Source organism: Varanus komodoensis, unplaced genomic scaffold (assembly GCF_004798865.1).
Source record: "Varanus komodoensis strain SLA01 unplaced genomic scaffold, ASM479886v1 scaffold1, whole genome shotgun sequence".
In the NCBI taxonomy this organism is placed as follows: Eukaryota; Metazoa; Chordata; class Lepidosauria; order Squamata; family Varanidae; genus Varanus; species Varanus komodoensis.
The window spans coordinates 74,393,189-74,407,871 of record NW_025335268.1 but is presented as its reverse complement, the minus strand read 5'-3'; the positions used below and the strand labels follow the sequence as shown (position 1 = coordinate 74,407,871).

Genomic DNA, 14,683 nt, shown 5'->3' with positions numbered 1-14,683 from the left:
TTTGACCCATAATCTTTGATGTGTGTCTCCCCTTTCTTCCCCGCTCCCCTTTCTCCGCCAACTCCAGACAGAAGGACATAGAACATTTCCTGGAGGCAAGCAGGAACAAATTCATCGGATTCACACTTGGGCAGTGAGTGCTGTGTGTCAGGCGGCTCCCCCTGCGCCTCGAGGCGATTCTTGGCCTCTTGAAGGAAGGCTTTGCTTCGTGCTGGTCACCGAACGGGCAGCTGGCCGGATGGAGAAAAGACCTGTCTCCCTTGGTGCCGGTTTGCATGTCGCAAAACGCAGGGCTGTGCCCTTGCGCAGAGCCTGCGTGTCGCCCATTCCCCACGGGATACGTGCAGCGCCCACGGGGGGATTGTGTGGCCTGGAGCAGCTGCCCTCTGCCTTCCCCAACCTGGCGCTCTCTTCCGGCTTCTGTCCCGTAGCATCTGCATGCATCTAAAGTGGCCGTCTTCAGCCTAGCAGTCTCTAGATGCCTCGGACTGAACTCCTCTCAGCCGTGCTGGCTGCGGAGGACTGGAATTGCAGTCCAGCACGTGTGCTGACTGACAGGTTGAGGATCGCTGCTATTAAGAAACGTTTTGCCTGCTTCTCTAAGTCACTTCAAAATACTGAGTGTAATATCGTGTGGAATTCATAATAACATCGTAGGCCAACAAGAGCTGAGGCCTCCAAAATACGGCTCCCAGTTCATCCATCTAGCACAGAGGCAGGCTAGATTCCAGCCAGTGCCAGAGGCCTGGTGGAGTTGAGATGCCTTTGCTTGGTTCTTGAACTTAAGTCGGGGGAATCTAGGCCGTGCTCCCTAGAGGCGATGTGGCTGTGGGCGGGCAAGGAGTGACTGCCCGCTTGGATGCCGGTGGGTTTCTGGCTTGGCTCTGTTCTGGCTGACAATGAACAGGCATTCTGGAGGAGGGGATGGGCATTAGCTCCCACCTGGCCGGTGCAGGTGAGCAAGTGCAGTCTTTGTGTTATGTTGTGTCACTTTCATCAGGATTTGTAAAATTTAGCTCTCTCTCTCTCTCCTCCCACCCACCATCTCACCTGGCCACTCTGCAGAGACACAGATACCTTGGTGGGGTTGCCACACCCCATCCATGAAAGTGTGAAGACTCTGAAACAGGTAATTCACCTGGGATGGCATGGATTTTCCCACGGGGAAAGCACTTCTGTGGTTGAGCTGCTTGTCCCTTGGTGCGGCTGGGACGCGGGAGTCACACACCGTTCCCTCGGTGGCCATGGGGTAAGTCATGGTCGCCCTTGGCACTCACGCTTTGCCGAGGGATTCCAGCTGGCCGGCCCTGGATGCCTTCACTTCCACTCTCCGACTGGCTCCCATGGTGTGCAGCCAGTCTGGAAACTCGGCTTCCCTGCTGTCGAAGATCACACTGGAAAGAACCAAGTTCTGACTTCGGGGCCACGCCTCTGTTTCGCATCTCGTCCTCAGCACAAGTACATCTCAATCTCTGAAGTGCAGATCAAGAACGAAGAAGAGATGGAGAGGTGTCCCATGTCTTTGGTGAGCATCCTGCTGGGGCGCCCTGTGCCTGTCCCTCTCGAGCCCTCAGGGGGCCCAGCGACGGAGGCTTGGAGCACCACTTCCTGGCAGCTGCATCCTTTCAGGAGAGGCGTTGAGGCTCGGCTGCCTGGTCACTGTATGTAGGATCCGACCCACCCTTTGTGGGTGGAAGTGTCAATCTCACAGCACTCGGTGGCATCCCCACAGAACTTGGGTTTGCCAAGTGGACCTGGGGGAAATTTGCAGGAGGACGAGGGCATCGTCAAAGGAGCAGGGGAGCCACTGCTGGGCCAGTTCCTACTTTCCTGCTTCACGGGACGTCTCCGTGGACTCTTGTAATTTCTGGCTCTTACTTCCTGCCCCTCTGTTTGTACCTGGTTTTGTGCATGTCAGGGGGAAGAGGATGTGCAGGAGACGCCTTGTGAAGTTCTTTATCGGGCAATGCTGTACAACCTGCCACAGTACATGGTGAGCACCTTGTGTGTGTGACGCATACAGGCAGCCCCCACGTTGCGAATGTCCAAGTTACGAACCACCCGTATTTATGGACGAACTGCCATAAAGCCTGTAATTTTTTTTAAATCACTGAAGAAAATCATAGAGAGGAAGCAAGAGGGAAGGCCTCCAAAGAATCACCATAGAGAAAGGGGAAGCAAAAGGGTAGAGAGGGAGGCCTCCCAAGCATGCTTTCCTACCCTGCCCATCTGGAGAGGGAACTCTCTCCAGCATTTCCTCGCTGCAAAGAGGAGGCACTGGTGAATTTGGCTGGGGTGCTGGTAGAAGTATTTGCACTTTTTCCACTTTCACGGGGTCCTGTGCCCCTAACTCCCACAAATGTGGAGAGCCAACTATGCAGGAACCCTGCTTACCTACAAATGTGATTTGCATGACAAATTTTCTCGGGAAGGAAACGCGGTTGTAACCCAGGGACTGCCTCTATAAAGAACACACACCACCAGCTGGGATGAGGCACTTTCTGTTGCTCTAGATAAGCCTTGGGGCGGGGTGGGGGGTGTAAATGCAAGGATAGTTGCTTCAGTTTGGCTCTTTGGGTATCCTAAGCGGCTAGCAAGAGTCCACTTTCTTTGGGTAGACAACATTTTGGCTTTAGGAGGTCCTTCCCATCCCTATTACTGTGATTATGTGGGAAAGAGACACTGGTTAAAATTCCTAAAAATGACTGTTTTGGGCACGGGTGTTGGGGGTGTTCTCCTTGCTGTAGATCGCCTTGCTAAAGATCCTGCTAGCTGCAGCTCCAACCTCCAAAGCCAAAACCGACTCGATTAACATCTTGGCAGACGTGTTGCCAGAGGAGATGCCGTAAGTCCTTCCTCGGTCAGCTGCTGTGTGAAAGGGCAACTTGAGAGATGTGAAAAACATGAAAAAGCTAGGAAGGGGATTTCCACGTTTCCGATTTTGAGATAGAATTTGACAATCGAAGTCTGACCGCTTGTACTTTGTTTTGCCTTGTTTTAAACTCTGGTTTAAAGGGAATCCTGTATGTCAGTAGCAGCCTCACTGGTCCAGGTTCCAAAATGTAGCCAACCTGCACCCTCCGCACACAACAACGAGGCTCAGGAGCACCCCAGTCTGGAAGAGCCGCTCTCTGCCAAAGAGGCAGAACGGGCACGGGAAAGCCCACGAACAGCCCAGCGCAGACCAGGCGTGCTCATGGCCATGGAAAGGTCCCGGGAAGGAAGGGACGCCCGAGAAGGAACTATCCCAAGTGGGGGCAGTGCTTGACATTTCATATGCATCCACTGTGGCTACCGGGGCCGTTTCCCTTTCGAAGTGTAATTAAGTAGGATGCCGTCCGATGCCCCGTCTGACATAGGGCTGCACCTTAAGTGAGAAGAGGAGGATTTGACTGAGACTTATAAAACCGTACCTGGTATTTAGAAAGTGGTTCGGTAGAGGAGCTTTTCTTCTCAGGATGCTAAAATGGCCCAGCATGGAGGATACCATCCAATGAAATGGACAGATCTGGGACGGCTAAGGGAGTGTTTCCTCTTTATGCAGCACACTTAATTTATTACATTCATTGCCCAAGATTTGGTGAGGGCCAGTGGTTTAAATGGCTTTAAAAGTGCTTTAGATCGTTTATGGAGTGTGTCCGTTCTCTCGTTGGCTATTAGCCATTATTTATTTGCTTATCTGAGGCATTTGCATCCTGCCCCTTGGTCAAAGAGGGTTCCAGAGCTGCTTCCATGCGGTCTGCAAAACAGGGCAGCCCCTGCCAGCCTCGACACACGAGAAGCCAGCGGCCCTTCGGCACATCAGTGCGCTGACCCTGCTTGCCTCTCACCTCCCTCCTGATGGCTGGGCAAAGCCTTCAGGGATAGAGGGCATGAGGCAAGGGCTTTCCTCTGCTTCCCAGCCACCGGAGCGGATGCCTGCTGAGGGCTCTGGGCTTCACACCGTGCCTGTGGCTTCCCGGCAGCACAGAGTGGTCGCCAAGCTGCACAGATCTCGGCTTCCGTCCGGTTGGAGTGCCCTTCCGCTCCTCACCCTCGCTGCTTTGCTTTAGGATCACGGTCCTTCAGAGCATGAAGCTGGGGATCGATGTGAACAGGCACAAGGAGATCATCGTGAAGGCTATTTCGGCGCTGCTGCTGCTGCTTCTGAAGCATTTCAAGCTGAATCACATTTACCAGGTGGGTCTGCGGGGGCGTTAGCCGGGCAGGCGTTCTCTTCCTCCTGGGTTTCTTAATTCATTGCTACACTTGAAGAGCTTATCTCTTGCTCGGGTGCACTTTATCGGAGACGCGGAAAGCTTATTCATACTGGATTTCCTCTTGAGGAGCAGGCAGCTCTTCTTTTCCCAGCCCTTTCCGTTGAACTTCCCATGCAATAGCAAGCCGGCTGCCTCTCCCTAAGACGAATTGAGTTGTGGAGGCGATGGGCATCCAAAAACCTGCTCTGTCAGTCTGTGTTGCTTTAGAATTACTGGGTGGACATGAATTTCATATCCCCCGTATTTCTGAGAGATCCGTACACATAACCTGAAACGTGTGCGGTTCCAAGAGGGACAGGGCCAAGTGGGAGTGGTCCTGTATTCCACCGATGCAGGCGGCTCTGCGGAGATGAAGTAATGTGAAGAAAGCCAGAAGGAAGAAGGCCGATGGAAAACTCGAGGCATCCCTCTTTCCTTTTATTAGATATCTTTCAGGTTTTACAAAACAGTGAGACCTACATAAGTGGTTGGGAGCAGGGTTTCCTTCAAGGAATAACAATAGCAGGTGTGCATACATATTCCAGGGTTTCCTTTTGTTTCCCATTCTTTGTGAACCCATGATGTTGGCCCAGTAATTGTTGCTTTAATTGGGTTTCTACATCTGACACTCTTTGTTGCTTTGGGTAGGACAGACGGTGCCATCACGTCCTCTGTTCGTCTTGGGGTGCAGATGGGGCCGAGGGGACAGTGCTTCGCGCGCTGGAAGGTTAGCCTTTTGGCTTCCTGGAGGGACTGCAGAAGCCAGTGACAGCAGCCACCTGCCAGGGTCCACATGGCTGGGTGTCATTCAGAAAGGCCTTTTACTCCTTGTTTCCTTCCTTCCTTCCTTTCCTGTACCATCCATTAACCAAAGCTCTCTAGGCAGCTAATAGAAAAAAATTTAAAAAACATAAAATACAAAACCGTACTAAAATGTAATGTCAAAAGTCAATAAAGGTAAAGGTTTCCCCTTGAGGTGAAGTCCAGTCATGCCTGACTCCAGGGGGTGGTGCTCATCTCCGTTTCCCAGCTGAGGGAGCCAGCGTTTTTCTGCAGACGGTCTCCGTGGTCATGTGGCCGCCATGACTGAACACCAAGATGCACGGAACGCTGTTCCTTTCCCACCGAAGTGGTGCCTTTTTATCTACTTGCATTTCATTCTTTGGAACTGCAAGGTCGGCAGGAGCTGGGATGGAGCAACGGGAGCTCACCCCATTGTGCAGAGTCGAACTGGCAACCTTTTGTCAACCAGCCCAGCAGCACAGCAGTTTAAACCACTGCGCCACCTGCATCCCACTCAAAAGTCAATAGTTAAATCCAGAATAAAGATGTAAGAACAAAGGGAAAAGTGAGCTAAAGTGTAAAAATGCAAAAAACGCACCGACTCAGTTTCTCAGGACTAAAAGCCTGAGAAGATAAAATGGTGCCTAAAGTGTCCCTGGTACCAGGAAGATGATGGGCCTGCTGCTGGGCAAGTCGCACGGCAGGGAGACTGTTCTGCAGTCGGCGTCCCCCTGAGAAGCGTGTCTCCCTAGCAGCCGCCCACGGCAGTCGGCTGGGGTGCCTGGAGAAGGGCCCTCGCAGATGGTTTTCAGGTTAGGATTAGGATTAAGAGTTAGGATTATTTTCAGGCAGTGGTATGAAATAGTTTGCTGAACTGAGATTGCTGAACCAAAAAGAGCCCCAACGGACCTGCTGCCGCTTCAGGAATTGCCATGCGCAGGTATTGGGAAGGGTATCGGATGCCTGCAGTGTGGAGAAGGAAGAGAGTCCATGTCTGGAGCTGGTCAGGTGTGGAAGTGTGGCAACCTGGAGCAACTCTTCTTCAGATCATCACCCAGAAGTTTGAAATGCTCTGTGTGCGAGTGTGTGGGGGAGACGGGGCGGGGGGAGAGAGAGGGAGCGCGCGCGAGCGAGCATGCACGCTCAAGTGTGACTGGGACTCAGTCCCTTTTCTTGCTTAATGTTTTGGCTTCTTTTTCCAGTTTGAATATGTCTCTCAGCATCTAGTGTTTGCCAACTGCATTCCATTAATTCTGAAGTTCTTCAACCAGAATATCATGTCCTACATAACTGCCAAAAACAGGTAGTCTGTGTAAACATAAATCTTCCTTTCCACCTGCAAACACAAAAGCAATTTTAAACTGAAAGCTTTAGCACTGAGCTATGATGGCAATGAACTGAAGTGAGTCTCTGTTTGGATCTCTCTGCAGCATCTCTGTCCTGGATTATCCCTTCTGCACTGTCCATGAGCTACCAGAACTCAATGCAGAAAGCCTAGTAAGTGGAACACCTGCTCACACCCCAGGTGGCCTGTGAGCCAGGGCAAGCGGCCATACATTGGCCTCCGTGCCCATCCTTAAAATGCTACATTCTCAAGGCTGACAGACCTGGATTTTGAAACACGTCCTGTGGAAAGGAACAGGTGCTGGAACAGATTTTGCACTTGAAGCGGAGTTGTGTTGGCATGACCTCCCACAACTCCTGTGCAGCATGAATTTTTTGAGGGTACTGCTCATTAGGGACCTCTGGAACTAGAGGAAGGAAAGGGCTGGGCAGTCCGCTGGAGTGTTTCTATCCCAGTTGAAAGCGAAATGGGCCATCAGCCAAAAAGGTGAGCCTTTTTAGAAATATTATCCGATAGTACTGCAAGGGAGCAAGCAAGAGAAATTCATGCTTCCGCCTCTTAAAGGGGTTGCCTGGTTTGACTGTCTCTTCCACCCTCCCCTCCCCTTGGAACCTTGCCTGGTGAAGTGCAAACAGGTATATGGGCTGGAACCAACATGCGTTCCTCCTAAAAGGGCCTCCAGAGCAAAAGGCAGCAGCCGCAACCCACACCGAATGAATGGGCCATCTATTCCGGAAGCGACTGCTCAGGGAAAGCTCTGGAGGAGGACTAATGTTTAGCAACTTCACCCTGAAGCCACAGTGACCTCTCACGGCAGCTTATGCAAACTGGCGTTAATTTATGATTACATAGCTGTGCTATGTAACTGCTGTTCTTTATACCAAATTCTCATAAAAGACCTGGATTCCCTTCCCCTTTGAAATCTTAAAAGAGCCTTTAGCCTCCTGAGATGGACTGGGACTAAGGTGCTGGAAGAGGAAGGGACTTAAAAGCCCTCTCCCCCATGCCCACTCCCCAAATTGCCCGTCCCCATGAGCTGCTATTGGGAAAAAATAGGCGTCAGCTTCTCCCCGCAGGACTAGCCGCAGCTTTGGAAGGGAGTGTTCAGCAGTCTTGCACATGCATCTGCCCGGGCCCGAAAAGCATCCTCAGCAACCCTCCTGAGGAAGCCCTTGCCAAGGGAACTCCAGTGGGGCCACCCAGGAAGAGGACCTTTTCTGTTTTCACACCTGGCTATGGAATGCACTTCCCAGAAAAGCTTGCCTGGCACCTACATTGTACTCTTTCCAGAGCCAGGTGCAGACTTTCTTACTTTCCCAGGCATTTTAGATTCCGTCAATTTTAAATGTTCTGTTGTAGTTCGAATATTCGTAGTGTGGCTAGTTCTTACTCTAATGCATTCTTATTTTATACTGTATTTTATGTTTTGAATTGTTGTGAACCACTCAGAGAGCTTCAGCTATTAAGCAGCATAAAAATGTGCTAAGTAAATCAATACATTGTGTTGCATGGAGAAGAGGCCCAACAGAGAGCTCCTGGTAGGTTGTGATGGAATATAGGACTCCTGAGCTGTGAAGGGCCCATGCCATTTAAGGATGCAGAGGCCCTTAGCAGCATTTCCAGTTGAGCCCAGGAAAAAGGAAGGACCTGGTCATTTCCTCCCAGCACTCCCCCGTCATCAGATCCCAGGTGACAGCATCCCGTTTCAGCTGAGTGCAGAGTACCTGCACTTACCCTCCTCGCCTGCCCCCGCAGACTTCGAAACCGAGGCTGGAGTGACGAGGCACTGCTGAAGGTGCAGGAAATAGTCTTGGTCTGGTCACACTTTCCTAGGGCGGCACAAGAGTGCTCTTACGTGAGTGGGCAAGTGGGAGGGTGCTTAGCGTCTCAAGATTCTCTGAAAAAGATAAAAATACCGCCTCTGGAAAAACCAAGAAAAATGGTTCGAATAGGGTTAGGTGGGCACGTGCAAGGAAAAGATGGGTACGCTGCTCGCTGCTATTCGTGCTGGAGGCGCGAGCCAAGCATCTGCCGTGATGTCGGTGCACGTTCTGCTTCTTGGGCGTGTGCAGCTGAGATTCCTCTTCCCCAGCAGTCGGATGGAGGTGGCTGCAGTGCTGCCGGACTTTTATCCTCCCCTTCGTGCTGGGTGCACCATTTAAATATGGTCCCGTTTTGAAAGAGAACGGTGCATATCTTTTGGTGCGGACCGCCAGGTGTACACAAATACCTTGCCCAAACTGATTTATTTTTGAGAGCGCTCTGTTAGATCTAGAGTGGGGAACCTCTTTTGCCCCAAGGCTGAATTCCATTTCAGAGAAGCTCTTGGCCTCATCCTGCTTGATGGGCAGGGCAAAAGTGGTGGAATATTGTAATACCAGAATATTGCAATTCCCTACCCATTACAACGAAAGTGTTGCCATTTCCCCCCTCCTCTTTGATTGCAGGAAACGGGGGACAACAACCAGTTCTGTTACAGGAATCTCTTCTCTTGCATCAATTTGCTGAGGATCCTCAATAAACTGACCAAGTGGAAACATTCCAGGACGATGGTGAGTTGCTCGCTGGCTGAACTCGCCCAAGGGGACGAGCACGGCACCCGGGTGTGTGTGTGTGTCTTGCGAGCAGACCAGACGCGCCAAAGGCACCTTCCAGCGGCCCCAGTAGCCAAATTGATTCGGTGACTGGAGAACAGCATCACGAAAAGAGCGACTGCCGTTCTGCTTCTGTCAGGGGGTTTGTGTGGTCATCTCTCAGCCTTGATTGCTCCCTAAGGGAATGTGATGCATTTCGATAGAGCTGTTGTAGGATTTAATGACGCAAGAGCTGAGTGTAGCCAAAGGCATACCCTGGATTTTAAGGAAGGCAGTTTTCATAATCTCATAATCTGATAAATGAGGTCCCATGGCAAGCATCTCTAATTAGGAATGGAATTCAAGATGGGTGGGAATTTTTAGGAAAAAAAAACTATAGGAGATAAAAATGGAGTAGAGGAGAACTTTGTAAGCAGTGTTGTGTTCCTTCCAAGAGGAAAGTAAATGCAGTGTGTAAACGAAAGGAAGACCAGGCTACAGAAGAAGAGTACTGGCAGGTAGCAGTGATGGCATCAGAAAGGTTAAAGCTGAGAATAAGCTGATGATAGTGATGCTGGAAGCAACAGAAAAACCTTCATGAGGAACATGCATGGTAACAGACATAGGAAAGAAATGGTGGTCCAGTTATTCAGTGAGGGTGGCAAAAGGATAACAGATGACAAAGAAAAGGCAGAAGTGCTTAATTACTGCTTGACATCGTCTTCTCACCAAAGAAGATCTATGACCTCCCTGGCAAAGGTGAAGTTCAAGTGTGGAGCGGCAGGACTGCAGCTTGAAATTGACAGACAGAAGGCCGAGGAGCACCTCGTTACTTTCAACGGTATACACAGTAATAAAGGGACTGGTGGAAGAACTCTCAAAAGCACTGTCTAGTCCCTTTCAGAAATCCTGGAGGAGGGTGCATTGCCAGATGACTGAAGGAAGGCAAATACTGCTATCTTTAAAAGCGGGGAGGGGAGATTCCAGACCAGGAGGTTTATGGAAAATACTGAGGCATGTAATAAAGCAATCAGTCTACAAACACTGTGAAAACAAGGTGGTGATTACTGGAAGCCAACGTGGACTTGTCAAGAACAAATCCTCCCACACTAACCTTTTTTCATTTTTTGAATGGTTAACCTCCCTGATGGACTGTGGGAATACCGTGGACATCATATTAAACATTTTTAATGATTTGGATTAGGAAGTGCTAGGAACACATCGGATTTGTGGATGACACAAAATTGGATGGGATAGCTAATAACCTGGAAGATAGAAACAAAATTCAAAGTGATCGTGATAGGTTGGAGCACTGGGCTGAAAACAACAGAATGAAATTTAATAGGGATAAATGTCAAATTCTGAACCTAAGAAAAAGGTACCAGATGCATGACTACAGGATAGAGATACTTGGCTCAACAACAGTGCAAGCGAGAAGGATCTTGGGACTGTAGATCACAAGCTGAATATGAATCAATGATGTACCTACAAAAAAGGCAAATGTTATTTTAGACTGCATGGATAGAAGTATTACTTAAAATCACACAACGTACTTGTTCCTCTCTACTCAGCACCGGTTAGGCTTCATCTTGAGTTGACAGAGTTCTGAACAGTGCAGTTTAAGAAAGATGTAGACAAACTGGAGTGGGGGCAGCGAAGATGATTGCATGGAAAGATGAAACTAAAGCCCTACGGAAATAAAGCAAAGGTGGAAGTAAAACCCTATGAGAAGAGACTGGAAGGACTGGGCATGTTTAGCCTTGAGGGAGGGGAGATGCACTCGCATTCTTCAAGTACTCAGTAGGCTGTTGCACAGAGGAGGGTTGGGGTTTCATCCTGATCACCCCAGACTCAGAGTGCAGGACCCAGAATGAGCTAAAGTTCCAGGCAGCCAGATTCAGGATGGACATCAGGAAAACTTCCTGACTATTAAAATAAGGTAATGATCAGTCCAATGCCCTTGGGAGGTGGTGGGCTCTCCTACACAAAAGGCAGTCAAGATGCAGCTGGACAGCCATGAGGATGCTTTACTTTGGCGTCCTGCATTGAGCAGGGGATTGGACCCGAGAGCCACCTCGGCCCCTTCCAACTCTACCATTGCAAGGTTCTGTGAAAGGGCTGTTGCAGGAGAGAGGAAAACAAAGATAAAACCCCCCAAAAGACTGCAAATAAATTGTGCTATAGAAATAGAAAGGGTGTTTGTTTTATACAGTATTTGCTAAACTATATCCCTACCCAATATTGTTTATACGGCATCATACTGTTGTGCACTAATTGCTGATTTCTTTTGTTGCCATTTTATCTGCTGGTTATTTTAAACATTTTAATGGGGTTTGATTTTGGTGCATTTTTGCAGTGATTTCTGTTTATTTCAGTAACTTTGATTGCCTCTTAGAAACTTTAACTGGCTACAAAAGCTTGAAATAAATGAAAATAAAACCCAACAGGATTTCAGGCTAAAACATAACAGGGCTTTTCATAGTCATTCGCCTAAGTTTCGAGCTATAAGCCATGTTCGTTACCAAGCGGTTAACCCTCAGATGGTGGTATTGTGCTCATTTCCTGCCTGTGTGCTTTCCACACAGCTGGTTGGCCACTGTGAACAAAAGACGCTACTGTATTATTATTAAGGAAGCCTCTGCTGTCCTGATTCTTTCTGCTTGGTATGTTGATAGATGCTGGTTGTTTTCAAGTCCGCTCCAATTCTGAAACGAGCCCTGAAAGTGAAGCAAGCCATGATGCAGCTTTATGTCCTGAAGCTGCTGAAGATCCAGACCAAGTACCTCGGGCGCCAGTGGAGGAAGAGTAACATGAAAACGATGTCTGCCATCTACCAGAAAGTGCGTCACCGCATGAACGATGACTGGGCTTATGGCAACGGTGAGAGTCATGAAGACCTTCCCTTCCCTGAAGGATGGTGGTTGCCTTAGCGGCGTGTATGGTAGTCATTTTTCAAAGCTCCGCACTCGTAATAAATGTGTGATCCTGCTCCCTTAGATGAAACAGCACTCAGTGATGACGTTCCCTCATATATTTTTGTGACAAACTCCATTAGGTCAATGTAGTATTAATAACTTCTAGGTGGGCATTAGCTTTGCTCCTTAAGCGCGTGTTTGAAGAGCAGATGCTGTTTGTCTGTGGAGTGTCGCACTGTAGGGATCGTCACACGCATATGCGGCTGCCTTAAATGGAGTTAGGGCATTGGTTCATCTAGACCAGCACTGTCTGGCACTGGTCTACGGGATTTTAAACAGATTTTTCTTAGCACCTGCTACTTGCGATCGTTAAAGTAGAGATGGCAGGGACTGAGTCTGATATATTCCACCTGCAATTAAAAATTGTGCTTCTTTGACAGTATAACAGAGAATCCACATGTACTGCTTTTAACTGTGCTACACCCCTCAAGACACCGCTTCCTGTAGCATCACTGATACGGCCACAAGTTTAGGTCCACCCCCAGAGTGGCAATTCTGCCTGTGTAGAGGCGCTGTCTCACTTTTCTCTCTGCCTTGCTGGCACCTAGATATCGATGCTCGGCCGTGGGATTTTCAAGCAGAAGAATGCACTTTACGAGCCAATATCGAAGCCTTTAACAGCCGGAGGTATGACAAGCCCCAGGACTCTGAGTTTGCTCCGGTAGACAACTGCTTGCAGAGCGTGTTGGGGCAGCAGCTGGAACTTCCTGAAGATTTCCATTACTCCTATGAGCTGTGGTTGGAGAGAGAGGTGTTCTCACAGCCCATCCACTGGGAAGAACTGTTACAATATCAGTGATGGTACTGGGAAGCTTACCCTGAACAAGTGCCATCTCAGTCTCTTTAGACAATAGGTGCTGTGCCCAGGAGAAAAGGGAAGATTCTTCAGTGTTTGGCAATATTGCTATCTGACAGGAAGCATTTTATAAGGAGTTAAATGTTAGGCACCCTAAACATACTGCCTTTAACTTTGCTAGAATCTTCTCTTTCCACCAGCTACTTCAATCTACTGTAAATGGGCCTGTCAGTGACAGTGTGGGTCCTGATTGTGATCTATCTAAACTGATCTGTCTTGAATATTTTATATTTAAAGATCATCTATTGATGGGTTTTCTTCCATGCTTGAATTTGGTGTGTTAAGTCATTGCATAGGCCACGTTTTCCAAAACTTGGGCCACTACCATGAGCAATTCCTGTGTCTGAATACCTGAGCAAATGTGCACCTTCTGGGACTTGTGTCACCTTGTGTAGCTTGCTTCCCTAGAAACCATATACTGCAGACTCCGTGGTTCATAGAAAACAGACTGCATGAGTAAGAGAAAATCCAAGAGATTTATTTTCCAGGGTATCCAGGCATGAAACTATTATTAATAATAGTCTGGGCATCTAATTATAGCCTAAAGTGGTATACATACCTTCAGTATGAAAAGTTGTGTGACTTTTCCTTATATTGTTTCTCTGAAATCCACTTGTGCAAAGTAGTATTCTTCTTCACACTTCAAGGCGATCTGTACATCAAAACCAAACCCCAGCTGATGATACATGGGTTCTCCCATGGAGCACACGTGAATGCCACAAACGCACAAACGCAGCAGGAGAGGATGCGCAGTGCCAGAGATGGGTCACACCAAGTTCTGTCCAGGGGCCCAAGATCACTAGAGGCAGCTGTGTACCCATCCTGAGACATCTTACTGTTTCTGTGTACTGTATTTCTGTGTAAGGGATTTTTACTGGTTCTTTGTGCAACACCGCAAAGAATTCTTTTCTATAAAATGCAAGTGAAAGTATTTTAATTCTTCTCCTTCAGTCCCGATCCGTATGTGCATTTGTTGGAATGCGTGGAAGTTTTGCCATACTACCTCTTAAAGGCACAGACTGCTCCGTGTTACTCCAAAGTTTGAAGAAACATTTAAACAACTTGTACCAAGCAATAGTGGTATATTTAGCTCTCAAGACATGTGGCTGCGAACTCTAGCGATTGCTCCATAGTTCATTGGTATGACTTAAAAACCAGGTGTGCATGCTATATATTCTGGTAATGCATTTGCATGCTAAAGACACAGGAATCATTTTGCCTACTCCAAGTGTTAATGTGGGGGGGTAGCCGAACTTCTTTTGCAGAACATAATTTTTTAAATGTTACTTTGTGGAGGTGGGGGGCTCTTACATAGAAATCATAAAGGTATTTTAAAAAATGTATCTGCCTGTATCATATACTAAACATCATACAATATACTTGGTCAAGAATGCGCACAAGTTCCAGAGCAATAGGTGTTCTTCCTGTTACCGTGTAGTAAGAATGTTTTTCCTAATACGAATTGTATCAGTGAAACATCGTTAGAAGAAATGGCCATATTCAATCCACTTTCGAAGCCCTAGTTGTAACCAGGAATAAATGCTATTCTTAAAGTGCTTGCGCGTGTTGTTTGACGGTTCGTATTTGTACCGACAGAAAATCACCGCGGTTGCGTTTGCTCTGACACAGAAAGAACATTTCACGATACTCTGAAGAATTTCACTGTCTTGAAATAGAGGCACCTGTGCGAATGAGCGCAAAGGACAGACTCGACGAACAGCAGAGTCGGGGGGCATCGCGTCCAACCCCAAGCTGCGCCATCCCTCGGGGGGCTCTGAGCGCCAGTGGGGGGGGGGCGCCCGCGCCCCCCACGCTGCCTCCCTCCGAATGTGTATGTCCTTTAAGGGAAGGTCGAGGGTACCGGGCAGCGAGAAAAGCCCGCAGGCAGCAGCTCCATCGCCCGCTCCGCCCGT

General features: G+C 48.6%; 1 protein-coding gene across 2 annotated transcripts in view; it reads left to right on the top strand.

The window, feature by feature from the left end:
• STRIP2 (striatin interacting protein 2) overlaps positions 1-14,326 on the top strand; it is a 30,491-nt gene extending 16,165 nt beyond the window's left edge. For both annotated transcript variants that reach the window (XM_044429310.1, XM_044429318.1), the window contains exons 10-20: positions 68-133; positions 1,066-1,129; positions 1,454-1,525; positions 1,919-1,993; positions 2,748-2,845; positions 4,053-4,179; positions 6,224-6,324; positions 6,452-6,518; positions 8,814-8,918; positions 11,615-11,819; positions 12,463-14,326. In XM_044429310.1, coding sequence (XP_044285245.1) covers positions 68-133; positions 1,066-1,129; positions 1,454-1,525; positions 1,919-1,993; positions 2,748-2,845; positions 4,053-4,179; positions 6,224-6,324; positions 6,452-6,518; positions 8,814-8,918; positions 11,615-11,819; positions 12,463-12,713 — 1,231 coding nt within the window. In that variant the 3' untranslated portion in view covers positions 12,714-14,326. The remainder of the gene's footprint in view (positions 1-67; positions 134-1,065; positions 1,130-1,453; positions 1,526-1,918; positions 1,994-2,747; positions 2,846-4,052; positions 4,180-6,223; positions 6,325-6,451; positions 6,519-8,813; positions 8,919-11,614; positions 11,820-12,462) is intronic.
• Positions 14,327-14,683: the final 357 nt, after the last annotated feature.